The sequence below is a fragment of the Besnoitia besnoiti genome, chromosome II (assembly GCF_002563875.1).
Source record: "Besnoitia besnoiti strain Bb-Ger1 chromosome II, whole genome shotgun sequence".
In the NCBI taxonomy this organism is placed as follows: domain Eukaryota; phylum Apicomplexa; class Conoidasida; order Eucoccidiorida; family Sarcocystidae; genus Besnoitia; species Besnoitia besnoiti.
In genome coordinates, this window is record NC_042357.1 from 2,245,681 (window position 1) to 2,260,957 (window position 15,277).

General features: G+C 57.9%; 2 protein-coding genes across 2 annotated transcripts; both read right to left on the reverse strand.

The window, feature by feature from the left end:
- Positions 1–2,216: 2,216 nt before the first annotated feature.
- BESB_036700 (RNA recognition motif-containing protein) lies at positions 2,217–6,522 on the reverse strand (the record flags this gene model as incomplete). Its single annotated transcript, XM_029362256.1, has 9 exons — positions 2,217–2,245; positions 2,598–2,817; positions 3,152–3,487; positions 3,888–4,042; positions 4,424–4,564; positions 4,982–5,048; positions 5,417–5,530; positions 5,737–5,841; positions 6,238–6,522. The coding sequence occupies 9 exons, from the start codon at positions 6,520–6,522 to the stop codon at positions 2,217–2,219; spliced, it is 1,452 nt and encodes a 483-aa protein (XP_029221221.1).
- A 6,001-nt stretch (positions 6,523–12,523) lies between these two features.
- On the reverse strand, positions 12,524–13,528 carry BESB_036710 (DUF298 domain-containing protein; the record flags this gene model as incomplete). Its single annotated transcript, XM_029362257.1, has 1 exon — positions 12,524–13,528. One exon carries the CDS (start codon positions 13,526–13,528, stop codon positions 12,524–12,526), a length of 1,005 nt encoding a protein of 334 aa, XP_029221222.1.
- Between the last annotated feature and the right edge of the window lie 1,749 nt (positions 13,529–15,277).

Below are 15,277 nucleotides of genomic sequence, written 5' to 3' on the forward strand. Positions count from 1 at the left end.
CGTGGCGCTCGCGCGCCGGTTTTTCTCGTTCAGCCCGCGAACGCCATGGAGACAGGGAATGGAACACGCGAGCTGCGGGTGTCGCTGAAGGCTAAACGAGGGCGCCGGGATGCTGCTACCGTCCATCATACCACGGGACGACGCGTGGTGTCGGGGGAGCCTGTCGGCGTTCGAGGCGTACGGGCACCCAGGGTGCGTTTCGTCCCTCTCGCACCGAGAAAACAAAACGAATCTGGACTTGATGATAGGCAGTCGGGGGAAAGTAGTTTGCGAGCGTCCATGGCTTCTGGCTTTCGCTCACGTGCCATCGAGAGCGTGTCAGTGACCTATCCGCAGCAGAACGATGACGGAACTGTACCGTGGAGTGTCGCTGACTCTTCCTAGTTGGAAGGCCTTCATGCGCGATATGTTGGGAAACCAAGTAGGTTGCGCGAAGCTCACAGGCGAGCTTTTTCGGTGTCGGCGTCCGCTGGAGAAGAGGCAAAGCGACGCGAGGAGCAGCCGTCATTTTTTTAGAGCTGAACTCTCATCGTGACTGTTAAACTGAAATGACGAGAATGTGTTGATGCTCTTTTTCGCTCCAATGGCCACGCTCCGCGCTGACTGAGATTACGGGATGGGCGCGTTTGAGCTACCTCGATGCTGAGCCTCATGCTTAGCACGGCTACGTATACACCTTACGCGAAAGAAGTTTCCGGTTTCTAGGGAAGTACGCCATAAACCATAAGAGAACATTTAGCGTCTGCTTCACGCAGTAACCGCATTTCCGGGGCTCTAGGGCATTCACCGTGCTGCACTGAGGGGGTGTTCCCCAACTCCCAACCCCGCCCCCCCCCCCCCCCCTCCCCACGTGCTGGATCAGTGAGCCGCTCTGAGACATTTGCAGCACCGGAGGCGATACACGTGCATTCACAAACCGTAAAACATCTTAACGAGTTGAGAAATTGCGGAAGGAGCACTAGACTGGTGTGTGTGGTCAGAAACAAGGAGTCTGCATCACAATGTAAACTGAGTTTGTCGACTCGCACTGACACGAGCGGTGTCTTACGCATGGGACCGATTTGCCGTCCCCGTGGCGCTGGTGGTGCTTCGAGAACCGCATGTTTTTTCGCTCTCCTCATTCCCGTAGTAGTGTCTGGTGGATGACAACGAGCAGTCCTGTCGGTTCCCTCCCATAAAAGTCAGAAGCTACGAGAGCGCGAAGGGATCCGTGGTATGCAACGTAAAAGACACAAAAGATGTGCTCGCCTAGTCTTTTTCCTCTGTTCAGGGTTTCCCATGGTGTTTCCTTGCTTCAATTACACCGGTCGCTGTCATGCTGGAGCGGGTTTTTTTCCGCTGGCTGAGAGAGCGCACACGCTCCCGAACGTGCCGCAGTGAACACCATCCTGCTGTGTCAGCGTCTGAGTCTTCCCACCACAGCGGCAACTCTCGATTTTCGGATGTCCTGCGCGGCCCGAGTCTTTGAGCTGTTCCAAGGTTTCTCTACGAGCAACGCACTGTGTCTGCTTCCATGAAGCGCGGCACCTGCGCCACGGCCGGGATATAAGCATGCAATGCTATCGAGTGCGCGAGGTGAAAGCCACTTTCTCATCGTGCTGTGTGACTCAACCGCCCGACACGCTCATGTCGCACGGCGCTCTTCTCTCGAGTCGTGAGTTCTCAGTTTTTGAGAGTAAGTTCCCAACACATCCGCGTTCGGCAGGCGGCGATATACGAAGCGTTTGTACGGACAAGGCACATTTCTGTTTTCGTGCTCCCGCGAACTGGTTGCTCTGTTTCTCTCTTTCTTGACACACACTGCCACACAACTGTCAAAGCGTTAACACAGCAAATGGCGGAAGCGAACCTTGACGACAGGCGTAGAAGGGGAGAACGGGAGGCTGCAGCGCGACAGCCGAGACGAAACACGGCCAAGGCGACAAAATGTACGAGCTCGTCCGTGTGTCTATTGCGTTGCCGCTGCAGGAGTGACGACAGTTGAAAAAGGACAAGAGTTTCCCCGCTGTGCACAATCGGCGAAAAAGAAAGGGAACGACTGGCTTGGGCAGGGCTCAACGAACAGCCCCCGGCAGTCTGTCCGCGCTTGTCCCTCTTGCTGCATAGGCGCAGAGGCAACCTCTCGCGCAGAAAACTCCGGGCTTTCTCAGCTGTGCAAGTTCTCAAAGTCATACCGTACCGGCCCTCACAAGCCTAGAAGAGGCACCCGGCACTCCTCAATAGCCTCGGTTGCGTTCTCTGAAAACTAAAGACCCGACCGACAGCACACACCACACACCACAAATCATAAAATAAAGCGAACACAAGCATATATTATACATAAGAAAAACCCAGCCTGCATGTGCCTTGACAAACCTCCGGAACCCCACCGCGACAGTCGATTCGCAAAGTCCAAAACAATCCTGTAAACCAACCGGCCTCGAGGCTCGCTGCACCCAAGCCCTTTCCTCATCCTCAGGCCAGGCATTTGCATGGTAGAGCACTCAGCCCCTGATGATAAATCAAGCGTTGATATGCGCTTGAGACCCCGGCATGCGCCTTCCCCCCCCCCCCCCCCCCCCTCCCCGCCCTCTCCTCCCGACAGCCGCCTTGCTCACCTCGGGGGTCTCCGCCCTGCGCAGCAAACTCCATCTCCTGCTTGGAGGAGGGGAAAAGCTCGATCATGCGCTTGTCAATGCGGCCGCCGTTCTTTGCCTGGAAGGCTCGCCAGGCTTCGCCGGCGTCCACGAACTGCACGTATGCCTCGCCAGAAGGGCGCCCGTCAATCGGGATCGTCGAGGGAAGGATCGCTGCCATGTGGAAGCCATTGAAGAATTGCTGACATGCACACACGCACACAAACGCACACACTCCCCCCGTACCGCAGGAGCCAGGGCGATATCAGGCCAGACAGGAGACCCCAGTGGAGGACTGCGAGGCCTCAAACAAAGCCGCTGGGCGCAAGGCGACCGCCGGACTCCTCGATGAGCCTCCTCCCTCGTCCCCCGCGCTCTGCTGCGCCCGCCACGGCCCCAATCCTGCAGTCCTGCAGGTTCTCTCTCCGACACCAAAGCCCCCCACCCCCACTCACGTCACTCGTGCATCCCGCCTGCCAAGGCTGGTTCGCTTGCACGAGGAACGAACGGCGTGCTTGGCTGCAGAGCCCACTCACCACAATGTGCTGTTCGTTCGCGCTGTAAGGCAGACCTCGAAGCCGCAGAACCTGGTAGTTCCAGTTGCCGCCCTCCATACCGCCGCCGTGCGGGCCGGCGGGCGAGTAGCCCCCGCTGCCCCCACCGCCCCCGTAGCCTCCCCCGCCGTAGCCGCCGCCGCCGTAGCCGCCTCCTCCGGCTCCATAGCCGCCGCCACCGCCGTAGCCGCCCCCGTAGCCTCCCCCGCCGTAACCGCCGCCGCCTCCTCCGGCTCCATAGCCGCCGCCACCGCCGCCGTAGCCTCCCCCGCCGTAGCCGCCGCCATACGGCGAGGCTGGGCCGCTGTAGCCGCCGCGCTGCGGAGACAGAAGCCGCACGAAAGAGCAAATATGCAGCCCGGGCCGAGGGCGAACCCGACTTTCGAGGCGCTGAAACACCACATCGCTGGAACTTAGCCTCATTTATATATGTAGATACAGTGTGGAGACGCACGCGCACAGCAATGAGGGCACGGGCGGATGTGAGAGATGCTCAGGGTACCAGGCCTGTTGCTTCACCATGAACTACGAAAAAACGCACGCGGCTCTGCCGCCCCAACGTCTCGTTTCGTGGAGGCGGCACGGCGTCGCATGTACGCCTCTCTGCACGACAGCCACAACGTAACCCTCACATACATATATATATAAACATGTATATGAATACCACGGCGAGCAGAAAGCATGTGGCGGCCGCCGGATGCAGCGCATCAGCACTTACGCCCATGCCGCCGCGGAATCCACCGCGGCCAGGCCCGCGCATGGGGCCCGAGTTGTAGCCGCCCTGGTAGTAGCCGTCGAAGCCGCCTCGACCAGGGCGCCGGGCGCGGTGCATGTCGTCGCGGGTCGCCGGATACACTTCGATGAATCGCCGACCTGCGTACAACCGCCGGCACCCGCTCAACCGCGCAGATGAAGCCCGCCAGCCACGACCACAGATATCGCGAGCAGTGTAGGCACACGCACGTATCCCTCTGTCTCTACCCATACATATATATACAAATATACACGCATGCGTTGTTTTAGTGAGAGTAACAGGGACCCCAGTTTCAATTGTTTTCGGATTGGTTTGCGTGCCCGGAGTACGTAGGGAAAAGGAGAGGTAAGCCCTATCACAGAAATATATTTTTTTTACGATAAGTGAGTCCGGCCGGCAGGCCTCGAACCCGGGCGCGATTCCCCGCCTCTCTGTGTCCCCGTTTTGCCGCAAGCTTCGCGTTTCGGCGGCGCCTCGACTTCTGCAGCAGAGCCCCTCACCCATGTACTTCTTGTGCAGAGTATCGCGGGCCTTCTCAGCCAATTCTGCACTCTGCAGCTCGACGAACGCAATGCCGGAGAGGCGCCCGTCGCCGGTCATGCCCAGCACGATGTCATCGGTGTGGACATCGAACCCTCCGTCTGTAACGCAGGCACAGACATTCGAAAAAAAATATCTCAAATGCAAGAAACACAGACACGCAAGGTCGCTTCCTTTAGAAACAAATTGTACCAACATGAGGAGGAGTCCACCTGCGCCCTTGCGAATAGGTATAAATGCATGCACAAATACAAACACACATACGTATATAGACACACCACTCCGCTAGGGGACACATCTAGCTCCCTCGTTTGCATCCAGAGAGCAGTGCCAATGCAGCTATCTCCAGGCTGCACAGATGCCCCTTTCTGCTGCCCGCATCCCTCGAACTCCGCAGCAGCCCAACCCGCTAAAAACACACCACGCAGAACTCAGCGAAGAAGAACAAACGACGAGAGTGAAGAATTGTGACTGTGCTGTAGTCTAAGCTCCAGGAGGAAGCTGTAAGCTGGACTCACCCTTGAAGAAGTGAACGATCTCGAGCTCGTTGCAGGACCACGGCAGACCGCGGAGCTTCACGACATTCTGAAAACCAGACAGCCACACGCACGCCACTCGACGCATGCAGGACACTCGGTAACGCTATTCCCCTTAAGAGCTTACGAGCCAAGCTCCCCTCTTGATTTCCTCAGGGCGCGTCAATCGCCGAACGCCGGAGTCCTGACGCGACCCGCAATCTCGCGTATCATACGTATACATATAGCGCTGTATACGTATCATAGATAGGCATGCAAATGTATGCCTCCGCATGATCAGGGCAACAGACGCACTCGCGCGACTCCTCCGGCTCCCACTACCCTGGAAGTGACGCTTCCCTTCCTCTCAAGAGGATATTCAGGTCTCGCTTCGCGTCTGGGGCAAGACGAAAAGGCAGGGAAGGACTTCACACGCACCAAGTTCATTCGTCGCGAAGCATCCAGACTCTCGGTGTTGCCGGAGATCGCCGCCATGACGGTCTTCCGGCGATCATCAGCCTTTTGGAATTCCTCTTCCGACGCGCGGAAGACCTGAGCGACCCGAAGGAGGCGACGAGAGTGATTAAAAGTTGTACATATGGGCACAAGCAAAAATGTGCGCCTGTAACCAGGGACCGGGTGGTGTACCACCGCAGCAAGTCTGCATACCAGACTGCTGATTCTCTGCACGCTCCCTAACGAACAGCCAGGCTGGCAAACTAGACGTTTGGGCAGCTACAGCCCCGCGAGTCACCCACCTCAATCCAACGCGTGCCCAGGAGACGGCCGTGGAGATCCTTGATGGCCTGTTCGCGGACGGCTGCGTCGGGAAGCTGGACGTAGGCCTCTCCAGTAGTTCGTTTCTGCACGCAGACGCCGAAAAGCCGACAACACGCATTCGAGTCCGCTGAGTACCGCGCACCACTCAAAAACAAAACATCCTGGAAGATCCCCTCGGACTTCGAGCGGCTGCAACGCGTTCGAATACGCACGCCGCACGACCCTGATCAGGCGAGTCCACACTGCACACGCGACAACGCGATTCATCGAGATTGAATGCCGACGAAGCGTGGAAGCGGGTAAACGGCAACGAGATGATTCTGACTAGGCGTCTCCTCTCAGGAGTGCGCTGTGACGGCGTGCTTTTCTGCATAATGAGCCGCACCCTCCGCTCCCGCCTTTCCTCCGCTCCCACACCCCCCCCCCCCCTGTCGCCGCCCTTCTTGGGCAGGCTTCTCAAGAGGTGAACCGTCGCTTACGTCGAACCCAATACAGATGAGGACGTGTTCAGGCTCGAGTGAGACGACCGGCTTGAAGAATGCAATGACATTTTCCTCCTGGACATCCCACGGAAGGCCGCGAAGGCGAACGGCGTTCACAGGAGACTTGGAGGCCGGAGCTTCTTCGCCGTTGCTAGGCTTCTCCTCCGCGGGCTCTTCAGCGCTCGGCTGCTCCTCCTGCGGGGCCTCCACCGGAGCCGGCTGTTCCTGCTCCTTCGCCACCTCAGCGCTCGGCTCAAGCGCCGCCTCCATCGCGGACGCCATCGTGGAAGCTGGAAGTGGGTTGCTAGCCGAAGGCCACTGGGAGATGCACGCAACGCGAGAGGACATCGCACGCAATGCAATTTCCGTCAACCACAAAGCAAAGCTCAGGTCTCTCCGGTCTGAGAACGACGTCTCCGCTCCCCACACGCAGCCGCCGTAGCGGCAAATACATTTGTTTATGTAGAGATATAGATGGAGATATATATGCATATATATATATATGCAAACGGGTACGGAAAACTCCTCAACTTATGCGAGGGGACGCAGGAGGTGGCGAGGAAGGGGGCGGACTCGGGCCGCGCGTGCGAAAGCGCCGGGTTCCGCATGCGTGCCCTGAGAGGCGACACGCCGCCGAGCTGCTTCAGCTCTCTCGGCTTCAGATGGCCTTCTCGACACGAAGCAGGCAAATCCCTGGCTGCAGCCATCTGCGCTTTGTCCGCTGTGCCACGCGTGGCAAACTGCAGCCCGAGATCCTTTTTTGGCAGTGCCAGGCGCCTCGCTGTATAAACGCCTGCCTGTCTCCCATGCGCCTTCCTCTCGCATGGTGTGGACTGCGGCCGCCAGGATCAGCAGAGAGCGTTTCGCTCGCGTTCAGAGGGAAGCAGCAAGTCCCAGCCAGCTGCGTTGCGTGTTCCGCGCAATCTGCTGACCTCTGTCCTGCTGCCCGTTCTCAGCGGCGAGCCTCTCCCCGCTTCTCACAGCTCTCTCTTCCTTCCACGCGCTTCCGCCATCCCGCACCAGCCAGCTGTCACGGACACCCAGATCTCTCTTCAGAGTCTTTACTCTTCCATTTTGGCACAGCCACACAATACGACTATGCTTAAGCATGCACACTGCGCGGCTGCGCATAAACAATTAAAAAGAGCTCCTGTGAAACGTATGTGCTGAAGCGACGCAGGCCGCTCTCCTGGGAAGGCCGCGACTGCACGCCATGGCACTAGATCTCCCTCTAGCCCGCCACAGAACAGGTGGCTCTTCTCCTCCGTGGGGCTCTCCAGCGACCCGCCACTCGGCAGCTGCGAGACCCCCGATGCTGAAAAACAAAAAAGACTTCTTCCTCGCCCACCGCCTACGAACGCACAGCTAGCCATCCACAGAGAGAGTGCAGACCGCCCCGCTGACTGAGACGCATGCCAGCGAGCCTCACGTTGCACTAGGTCTTCTCCCGCGAACGGTGTGTGCCCAGAATGCCCGTTGAACCGTCGTCTTCCTTCTCCACGAAATCACCCTTCGATCTGCCCGCAGGATCAAACACAGAAGAGAGCAAACTCCCGATATTCACACACGCCACGCAAGCCAAAGAGCTATCTGCACAGCTGCGCACATTCCTGTCAGTGAGATGAGTGACTTGTCGAATTCTGTAAACAAGTCGAGTCAGATTCTCAAACACACCAGAGGTCCTCTCTCAGCTGAGGGCTAGAGCAGGGGAGAAACCATAGGAAACGCCAATCTAGTAGTCCACGGGAAAAACAAGGCCAGCGCGTCGTTCTTCAGGAGCGAACAACGCTTGCCCAAGGAGGGCGGATCCTCCAACTCCGAACAACTGCCGTCTCTCTAAACGCATAAAGCCACCGCGCGCTTCGCTGTATACCATCTGTAGATCTGCTAGACAAACATATACATATGAATCTGTAAGGTGTGAATCAGTGATGCACGAATGCAAACGGACGCGAGTAGAGAGGTAGGGAGGCGGGGGGGTTCCAGCGCGGCAGGGATGTGAGCCCCTACGCGTATCAGATGTGGAATTGCGGCCGCGATTTGAACTCGTGCCGGATTTGTCGCTGCTGCTCAGCAGGGAAGTTCCCACTGAAAGCTAGCGCCTCCTTCTGCCCTGGCGAGTGTGTGCTCTCCATGGCAGAGTGAAGGCAAGACGCCCTGGGTGTCAAGTGTAGCTACAGGCCGCTACACGTGTGCCCACATGTCTCGCTACGCTTTGGGGTCGCCTCCCTCTCTGACTACCTCGCTCGAGAGTGGGGACGCGCCGCGACGCCGCTGAGTCGCCCGCCGCCATCTACGCGCAACGTGGAGACTGTATCTCGTCTGCGGAGGAACGTCAAGGTGACTATGACAAGCGAAGCGGCGCCCGACCCCCCGCCAGAGCGGCGCAGCCTGCAGCCGCGAAGAGAAGGACGACGCAGAGGGAGGCGTGCCCGCCCCGCGGCTGCAGCTCTCCTTCAGCGCGGAGACTGGAAAGGGGGTGTGTTATGGACGTCAGGCACGTCTTCTGACTCGTGTCGAAGGCTGTTCCATGGAAAGCTGGAAAGAAGAGAGGTTTTCGAGGGCATGAACCCACCTATCCAATCGAAAAAACGCCGGCCGCGACTTCACCGCTTTCTTCCCTCTCCACGACTCCCTCCTTGCCGGAAGTTCGGTACCCGATCCTTCGCCGTCCTTTTGAACTGACCCGCAGCCTCCCCTAGTCCGATTGCTTGTCCCCTGAGAAACACCCGCAAATCGCCCACGCTCGACAACCTGAAATGTCAAACGTAGCACCTTGCGCAACGCGACCCCGAGCCGCGCCTTTACGTTGAAAACATTGAAAAAAAGAAAAATGGAGGCCCTCTCTCCCCGCTCCTCTCAAACAGAGAAACCGCTGCCGAAAGCGCTCACGCCTCGCTCCCCGTGGAAGCCGCCTGCACATCAAACGATGAGGAAGCCTCTACATACAAGGGAAGAGAGAGAGTAAAGGGGAGAGAACTGGCAACGGGTGGTTTCTTCTGTACCACGGAAAGAACGCGCGAACTCCAGGCGAGACAGGGACCAAGCGCAAAACCCAAAGTGTAGAGTCAGAGCATGCCCAAAATTGCCTCTTGAAACAGGGACCGCTCCCGTAATATTCGACTTTCGCCTTGTCTGACTGGAGGAGGGACGCGTACTGCAGCGGGACTGCCGGCACCCACGAGAAAGCCGCCTTGTGCACAAGCGAAATGTGGCGCGGCGGCCGCTGTAGCACTTTCGTCCTCTCTGAGTTGGTTTTCTAGAGAAAATCCGACGGACGATGATGAAACCCGCTTGGATTGTCCCGATGATGAGGTCTCCTGTTCTGGCAGTGTTTCGGCTTCCGAGTGCTCCGCGGGAAAAACTGGGAAGCGACAGATAAACAGGGAGCGCGGAAGAAGCTCATGTAGGCAGCTACGAGGCAAGATGCCGCAGAGAGCGCCAGGGAGTTCGCGCACGCGCTCACCAGAAATTTGAAATCCGACTGAATCAGCAAGATGCCCGCGCAGGAGATGCGTGGGGGCAGTAAGGAACAGAGGAAACGCCGAAACCCTGCGCACTCAAAGCGAGTTGCAGCTGGAGACAAACTTCCCGGAAACAGCGTGTGCAGCTTTGAGAAGGAGCACCCCGTATCCGAGAACAACGCCGACGATACAAGAAGGAGGCAGAAAAAGCGGAAATCGAGAGGACCTTTTCCCTTCTTTTCCAGCGCATGTGGTTCCGCGGACAGGCGTCGGCCTTGCCCGAAGCTTGAACGAAGACGAGGGGAGGAGGAGGCCAGCGCAGCGAGGCGACCGCGCGCGACACGAGAAAAGCCCCCCTGGCTGGGGAATTCCGGTTCCAACCTTCCTTTCGTGCCCTGCTGGCGTGTACCCATTCCTTCTACACAACGGCAAAGCGCTCGTTTTCTTTCGTCAACGAAGTAAGCGCCGGCGGGCATACGAGGGTGGTTGCCTGCTGCCCAGGGAAACGCTGTCTGTCGCGAGGCGTTGGCATGGCCGTCTGTGGAAACGAACCGACGCAGACGAGTGTATGTTGGGAGGCGCGCTGAATGTGTGTGCTGACCCGTGTGTTTGTGTATCTGCAGCCGGGATTTTTGGACGAAAGAGAAGCTCGACTGCCTATCTGCGCGCCGGAGAGAAGGATTTCCATGCGCACCAGAGGTAGGGAGGAATTTCCGTCACGGTACAGATGAGACAAGGAACCGGTGTGTAGCAACGGTGATCAAACGCCATGGTCGGATCGTTCGGAAGAGCACACGACGGAAGGAGAGAGGCTGCTCTTTGCATTTATATACACTAGGCAGCCGCGTCCGAGAGAGAGGAACAGAACAGCAGATCAATGGAATGTGCGTGCTGCATATCCTGCAGTCAAACTAGGCACGCTGCTTGGTCGTCGTGTGGGCAGTGAATGGGGACAGGGTAAACAATGTTCCTAATGCGGGCGACATGCTTACTTAACACGACACTTTCTTTGGAGTACTGTCGAATGGCAGACAGCAATCGAGAGTGCTAGCTTTCTGCGGGAAGAACACCGAAGAAATACGTACTTGCGGGCGGGCGCACCGGTGCGCACGAGAGGACCGCCGTATGACGCCTTTAAAATAGTTGCTATGGATGAGGGCGGGTTCACTTTCAGGATCCACAATTTTATGCAAGTCCACCATATGCAGATTGCTTGTTTTCGATTTACTTCACTAAATGGGGGATAGCCGTAGATCTGCTCCGACAGACGCGTTCTACCCGGAGCTACATAGATGCGGTTCGGTTATTGGACGAATGCGTTACCCATCCTCGTAGTCATTTTCCTATTAACACTGCCGCAATACTTACGCTTCCGAGGGCGCCGCGGGCTTGCGGGCGCTCAGAATAATAGCGTTTCATGTCAAAACGCCCTTGGGATGGAGCAGAAGCGCCTCCACGGCGCCTTAATCCTTCGTGGATTGTTACGGAGATCCTGATCCGCTTTACTTCTGTCCCTGCATTACCGGTCTGCCCATCAAGACGCTTTCTCCCCTTGCACTACATTTATTCCACATCAGGTGCCTGCGGTACGCCTCTGTCCTGGTTCGCTCTGCAGTTCCTGCCTTTCAGCTGCTCTGTACGAGCTGCAGGTACATGCCAAGTTCCCACAAAACGCACGAAAGCAATTTGCTTGTAGGCATCAAGAACATGCATATCCTGACCAAATCAGCCGGCCCTGCAAGAAAGACATTCGGATCAGCTTGGATGGTTGCACGTATTGCATTTCATAAATTCCCGAGAGGACACTCAAGCTGGATTGCTCTTGCTACCGCAGCAAACTACGCCACAAAAAAAAGATGGCGGTGACTTGCTGGTGTTAGCCACGCACAGTCAGCAGCGGCTGACTCCCGCCAGTACGCTGACTCGACAACTAGAGCCATGACCATGAGTTTTTACCGCATCAAGTCTGCTGTCCAGGCGCAGCGGAAGCTATCGCTCAGCAGAGTCAGCGGCTTGAGCCACAGGGACTTCCTCCATACTTGCGGTCTGGATAACCCTTGGAGTCGTGCGAGTTCTGGGGCCTCCTTCCTCAGTCAAGCAGTGCCGAGTCTACGATAAATTCATACCCTTGGACCGGTTCCTTAGCCGTCTGGGGCAGGCTGAAGCAAACGCTAGCTTCGTGGCTCGCTCCCTATCCAACCAACCGTTGCATTATACGACGATGAAGCGACAACTATCTGATGCACCAACCACCTTTGTCGTAATGCTGCCAACAAGAGGTACTGCCCGCGAACCGTTGGCTTTGTGACTTCCGGTAAAAGCTCCTGACTCCAAGACTATGTGCGCTCCTTTGTTCTTGTGTGCTGCTGTGCGAGCTTCACAAAGAAACGCAGCACCAGCGCGCCCTTTCGCTGGCCGTGTCTCTCCAGCCACCGTGTCTGGCACTAACAGCGTGTAGCAACTCTTGCTTCTGGTTAAATCACCCGAGTCTGGAGAGCATTCGAGACAGAGGAAGACAAATTACGCCTCATATGCCCAGTTGTCTGCCACCCGCTTTGCCCCCCCTGCGACAATCAGCCTACAGCTTGCTGCGACTTCGTTCCACACGACGTGTCTGGACTCGCGTTCTCTGCTGTGGTCCTTGACTGAGGGCGCACACAGCTGCGTCTCTCCACGGCAGCATCGGCGCACCCTCCCTCGAAAATCCACACGCGAGTCGCTGCACCCCCACCCGTGAGTGCCCTCGCCAGGGCCGCTGTCTGCTGCGTCTCGCAGTGGAAGCTGATTCATCGTTCGCGAACAGATTTCCTCCGCGTCGCTCAGTGCACCGCCTGCCCGACAGCGGTGGAGCCGCTGTCCTGCCTGGCTCGTCGGCGGCGTCTGGCCCAGTCAACGAATTCATCGATGACAAGCGGCCAGGCCCCGTCTTCGTCGTACTCGTCCAGACAGAGAGATCTGCCTTGGGAATGCATGAAGTCAAACAGCATCAACCAGGGGTCCTTGGAGAGGGCGCTCACGCGGTTCCGGAGTTCCTCCTCGATGAAGTCGTGCCACTCCGTCATGAGCGGGAAGTCCGCTTCCAGGAGCAGCAGCCGCCAGTACGCGACGCACAGATCGAGCGGCAAAGCCTTCTGACCAACGTCTAGAGAGTAGGTGAAGGCGAACGAATAGACTTGCCGAGCGAGGGACTTGTCCGCCGCTAAGCTCGCGCGGACCGCAGGCACGGCTTCTCGCAGCGCTGCGACTGTACACACCCCCGCTCGGTCCATGCCTCGGGTGAATTCCTCCTGGGTGATGCGCCCTTGCTCCGTGCAGCCGCAGAGAAAGGCAAAAATGAGAAAGAACACATCGTCCAAGCCAACACCCAAATCCTCCGCGAGACGCTCCAGCCCAGGCACCTCGATCGCTCCACTTCCTCCTCCGGCCGCGGCTCCAGCGGCGGCGCTGCTGTTCCCGCGACTGCCTTCGCCGCCATCGGCCGCGTCTGCGTACGCCTGAAACGTTTTGACAATGGCTCTGTACTGCTCGTCAGCTTTCGCCTTCGCTGCGGCGCGCTCGCGCGCTGAGGAAGAAGCGCTGACGCCGCCGTAGCTTCCCGACGACGAGGAGTGACTGGGTGTGTTCCTTGTTTGCTGCAGCGCCTTTTGCTCCCGCGACGGCAGAGAAAAGTAGGCATCAAGAGCTCGACTCAAGTCGAAGTTGTGCTTCCGCAGAAAATCAGTCGCCCCCGTCCGGTTGGTGCAGCCCGTGACAGACTGGAAGGACGCGACCAACGTCTGCTGCGTCCTTCCAGAGGGTCCTACTTCTTGTCCACGGCTCGCCATCTTGCGACCTTTGGGATGGAGCACAGCTGTGCGCACGAGACGCTGGGTCTGGCTTGAGCGAACCCGTCCCCTGTGACGGGATCCCTCCTTCCTGGGAACCAAGTAAATCCTGCTTCTTCCGCTGGGAATCAAAGGGCGCCCGCCGACGCTGTCATTGCGCGAGTGGCGACGCGCACGCAGACTGCCTCTCGAAGCTAACCTAGCAGCTCACGCGCGTAGCACACCCCCCCTCAATCTAGTTGAACGGCAACAGATGGACGGTCAATGCGGAGCCCGCCAGGCGGGGAGACGCGCATATGAATATGCTGAGCGAACTGCCATAAGAGGAGGGCGCTATCTCTGACTGAAAGCGCCACAGCGGACTTGGAAAGGTTCTACAAGGACCCGGGGACGCGCAATCCAAGCGTGAACGAGAGGTAAGGAGACCGCGTGCGTGTTGATCCTGAGGCGAAGGCTTCAAAGTCGCATGCCTTTCTTGCTGTCTCTCACGCAGTGAACCACGTACCACTGTGATGGACCTCGCGGCTAGGTCTGCAGAGAACGCCCGTTGAAAATCGACACACAAATCCGAAGCCCGTTGGCTTCCTTGTCCACTGGAAAAGGCACCCGGACAAGTGCCCAGATGCGCTTGTGAGTACCGAGAAAAAGCGCACACCACAGGAAGCGGCAAGCCGCGGGCAGGTAAAACCTCCTGAGGAAGACGCAGAACGGTACCCGTGAAAAACTAGGGAGTACAAATTTGGACGTGGCAAACGACCACGCAGAACGCTTCACGCAGATGAGTTGAAAACTCCCCTCTCGCGGACCATGCAGAACGAGCCGATGAACACGACTTACGCCACAGGCGAGAGTCCGCGCCTCTTTACGCTTGAGCTCTTGCGCATCTTCCCAAGGAAATTCGGAACTGGAAAGGCTTGGACACACGAAACGCCGCTGGAGGGCAAAGCGTGCATCGTCTAGCGAAAAGTGACTCGCACACCATGTCGATCCTGTGGTGCATGCGCGAGTGTAGCCTCTGGCGGAATCGTGCTACACACACCACGCCCAAGACCATCGGAAACGGACAAGCAAAATTTTACCGTATTTTGTTCATCGAACACGGCAGAGTGAGGCGGAGAACCACAGTCAAGCGGCAGAGTGGATGTCATCTGCTGCCACGTGACGGTTGTGCACAGCGGGGTCGCGGCCGAGTGGCGTGGCTCAACGCGCCACGCTGGGCGTTGACTTCTGTGGATCTCTTGCCAGCTCCTCAGCGACCATACTCTCGAACTAGCGACCGCGCTCAAAACGGTAAGACCGTCCAGAGAGCTATTTTTACTACCCTGAGACTCTCCGGAGGAGGCTCGATCGAGTGCCTGTCTAGCGGAATCCCCTTAGCACCTGCCATTCGTGTCTGAAGGAATGGTGCCTCCGTTTCTGCGAACTTTGGGTGCCAATCTATACAAATGAGTGAGCCAAGAGCTTCACCGGTTCATCGTGCGGTGCTAGGAACGCCGCACGAAGCAAACGCAGGGTCTCTCTGTCGGCCCCGCCGCCAACGCCGTTCTTACGTTGTCACCTGCGATGTCATTTCCTCTTTGCCGCGCGTTCCACAAGATATCGAGAGATCCCTAAGGCGCGGACGGCGTTGTGGATAACCACAACCCTCCATCGGGGAGCCACAGAGGGGCGCCCCTACATAACCACGCAGGACTATGAATCCACTGAGTCTGACAGCGGTGCAGAAGTAACCTGGCGGACGGATGCCCC